The sequence below is a fragment of the Poecilia formosa genome, unplaced genomic scaffold (genome assembly GCF_000485575.1).
Source record: "Poecilia formosa unplaced genomic scaffold, Poecilia_formosa-5.1.2 Scaffold620, whole genome shotgun sequence".
Taxonomy (NCBI): domain Eukaryota; kingdom Metazoa; phylum Chordata; class Actinopteri; order Cyprinodontiformes; family Poeciliidae; genus Poecilia; species Poecilia formosa.
The window spans coordinates 92,626-95,961 of record NW_006800559.1 but is presented as its reverse complement, the minus strand read 5'-3'; the positions used below and the strand labels follow the sequence as shown (position 1 = coordinate 95,961).

The 3,336-nt window shown below is 36.4% G+C and overlaps 1 protein-coding gene across 2 annotated transcripts in view; it reads left to right on the top strand.

Moving 5' to 3' along the window:
- The first annotated feature begins 1,296 nt into the window (after positions 1–1,296).
- prmt1 (protein arginine methyltransferase 1) overlaps positions 1,297–3,336 on the top strand; it is a 24,167-nt gene continuing 22,127 nt past the window's right edge. Inside the window, exon 1 of one of the 2 annotated variants that reach the window (XM_007541619.2) lies at positions 1,297–1,402. In XM_007541619.2, the coding sequence (XP_007541681.1) occupies positions 1,376–1,402 (27 nt within the window). In that variant the 5' untranslated portion in view covers positions 1,297–1,375. The remainder of the gene's footprint in view (positions 1,403–3,336) is intronic. The other variant, XM_007541620.2, reaches the window with a different exon arrangement.

Sequence of the window (3,336 nt, the reverse complement as noted above, 5' to 3'; positions counted from 1 at the left end):
TGGGAAATTGATATGAAAAATAAATAAATTAAAAATTGGTTTAATGAAAAAGCTAAATTATTTATTTAACAAATTTTTCATTTATTTCACTCATTTACTTCATTTTTTGATTTATTTTACTCATTTTTTATTTATTTAACCCATTTATTTATTTATTTAATTTTGGCGCAAATGGCTCTCCATAAGTTCAAAGTGCTTTACATGACAAAAAGAAGACACAAAAAACAATTAAGTTGACAACATGAAATGTCAAAAAAGCAACCAACATTGCATGCTTTTAAACGCCAATATCAAAACATTAAATCATTATCGTCAAATATAGAAAAGAAGGCAAGAATTAATGAATGTCCCAGTTATTATTAATAAAAGGCAACTCTATACAAATGGAATTTTAGCCTTGATTTAAAAGAACTCATTGTTTCAGCTGATTTGCGGTTTTCTGGAAGTTTGTTTCAGATTAGAGGAGGATAAAACTGAATGCTGTTTGCTTCTCCACTTGTGGTTCTGGTTTTGAGGATTAGTAGGACAAGTTCTGTGCAACAGTTTAAAGGAGAAAACTTTCATTTTGTTGTTTATCAAAAGTTTCTGATGATATGCCTACACCGTTTTCCCACACATTTTTTCCAACAGAAAACAACTGAAATAACATCTTGTTAGATGTTAAATTTAACATCTGAATGTAGATTTAATTTAGATGTTAAATCTATAATTTTGATTATATTCTGAATTAGAATATAATCAAAATAATATTTAATTATAATTAATTATTAGTTAATTAATTATTAATTATATGTGAATGGTTATGTGTGTGGGCATTTTCCAAGCTCTTCTTCACAGAGAAACATATCTAACAGGTTAAAACTGCACCAAAGTGCTGTACAAAGACAATAACACTGTTAATGGAAATAATGGAAAATTTAGATAATGGAAAATTTCACTGGACTAGTGAAATTTTCCAGACCCAGTGGAAAATTTCACTGGGTCTGGTAAATTGGTAAACCTGGGAACCAGGGAACCAGAGCCCACACCATTCCAATGGTAAATTGGTAAAGCTGTCAGTTACCGTTAAAAAGGACTTAACTTAATCGACAATGCAATTCTAAGAGGCTCTTAGAAATGTGTTGTTGATTAACAACACATAACCCAAGTAAGAGCATAAACCTTGGTTCACACATTTAATTGGTTACGCAATCAAACAGTATCACACTCCTCAGGAATTACAGCAAGGACAATCCTTTCTTCCTTCTTTCTGTGGTTGTTAAGCAGAGAACTGCCGGTAGGTGTCAGTGAGCTCCTGACAGAGGACGATTGGAACTGTTTAGAGGAAAGGGAAATAGTAGAGGAAGAAGTCAACCACGTTCAGCAGAAGATCGAAATGGCCGCGCCAGCAGAGAGGATGGAGGTAAGATCTTAGCGGAGGAAACACGACAACTGACTTTCACAGCTCTATTAGATTGACTCACACCATACCTGAGTCTACAACAGAATTAGCAATATGTGTTTCGGTCTCTAGTTGTTTTCATATTCGGCCTCGTAGTTAACGAGCAGCAAAGCGTCCATTTTATATCGGCGTCTACGTTTAATAATGATGCCTTTAGTCATTCATTTCTGTCTCAGTTGAAAAAATACCAAAAAATCATGTAATCAAATCTCTCAATAAGGTGTTTTTTATTGGGCGGTTAATGTAGGTGTGAGCGGAGAGAGGGTGATTTTTTTCCCCAGTTGATGTGCTGCCTCAGCCGGTTGGACCGCATGGGCTCCAACGTGTTAGCATCTGGAGCTAGTTGAGCTAGCCGCTTATAAAAGGATGCTGCGTTCATCTCCGCTGGTTCTTTATTCACCTGGGAACCAGAGCCCACACCATTCAGCGAACACATTTACTCTTCTCCTGGGAACTGTATATAGCTTGTCCGTTTTTTCTTCAGCATGTCTTTCTGAGCGTAACAATTAGGTTCAGAGAAAAGTTTGCCGGTGTTCGAAGTAGTTACAGCTAGTAGCTGGAAAGAGCAGGCATGTGAGGTCTAAGACCCCACTCCCCACTCCGCGATTGTTAGAACTGCAGGGTTTCCCCCAGAAAACTTGCTAGGTCCGGAGGTCAGGGCACTGATTCAGTCCACCGACTGTATTAACCCTTGTGTTTACAAATGGGGTCCAACCGACCCCACACCTGTAAAACTTGTATCATTTGCCACAGTCCTCTACGTTTGCCTCTGTCCTCGCACTCACAAAGGTCAAGATGTTGACTGGAAATGTAAAAATATTACTGGATAATTATGTTACTGGAAGACTTTGACGACAATTCTTAAACCTACAATTATAGAATCTTAAAAACAATAAATAATAATAAAACCCCCAATTAAAATAAGTATTAATTATTTGCATTTCTGTTAAATCCAAATTAAGTCAGCAGCTCCTTAACCGTTGTGCGATTTTAACTCCCCTTGTCCTACTACGGGTTAAAAATGGTTGGCTGTACCAAAACCCCAAAATAAAGCAGCTGAATTGAATTTTAAATCCAAAGTCTATTTTGCATGAAACAGTCTGTTATTTATCAATTCAACTACATTTAATACATTTTTTATCATGTACTTTTTTGTTTAAAATAAACATCAATTAATTGCACCTATGTTAAATCCAAAGTAAGTCATCAGTTGGTGGATCTAAAAACATGATGTAATGCTGCTCACATTTACAACTGGCCCAAGGCATAAATGAACTAAGCAGCTTTTTATAAGGCAAGGCCCCCCATAAATGCTAACATTTTAACACAGACCACAGATACAGAAATTTAACATTTGTTTATTGATAATGTCATTACTGTTAAATTGGATTTAATGGTTTTAGCATAGATGCATACATTTTTTTTTAAAATTTAACATTTAAGTTCAAGATTTTAAGGAGCTGGCAAGTTTACTTTGTAAAAGTGCAAAGAACAATATTCATAGTTAGATTGTTTTGTTACCACAGCTACAATCTACACAAGCATGAGACACAATCAGAACCCGTCCCCCCACTGGTAGGCGGAGGGAAACTACCCTCTTGTTTCACTGTGGTGAACCCCAAGGTACCAGCACCAAGATGGGGGTACAACAAGTATGCCCGCTCCTGCCCGGTGCCTCTCATCATGGCAACTACAGAGTGGAAGCGTGTCCAACCCAGAGGTCGCGTTAACCAAATTTTTTCCGTATTTGACTGGTTGTTTTTTTTTAAACTATGGGAAAATTTGAAGCCTGTCGGTCATTTTGACAGGTTATCATTAACACTAGGGCTGTTGTAAACGAATATTTTAGTAATCGAGTAATCTATCGATTATTCTTACGATTAATCGAGTAATCG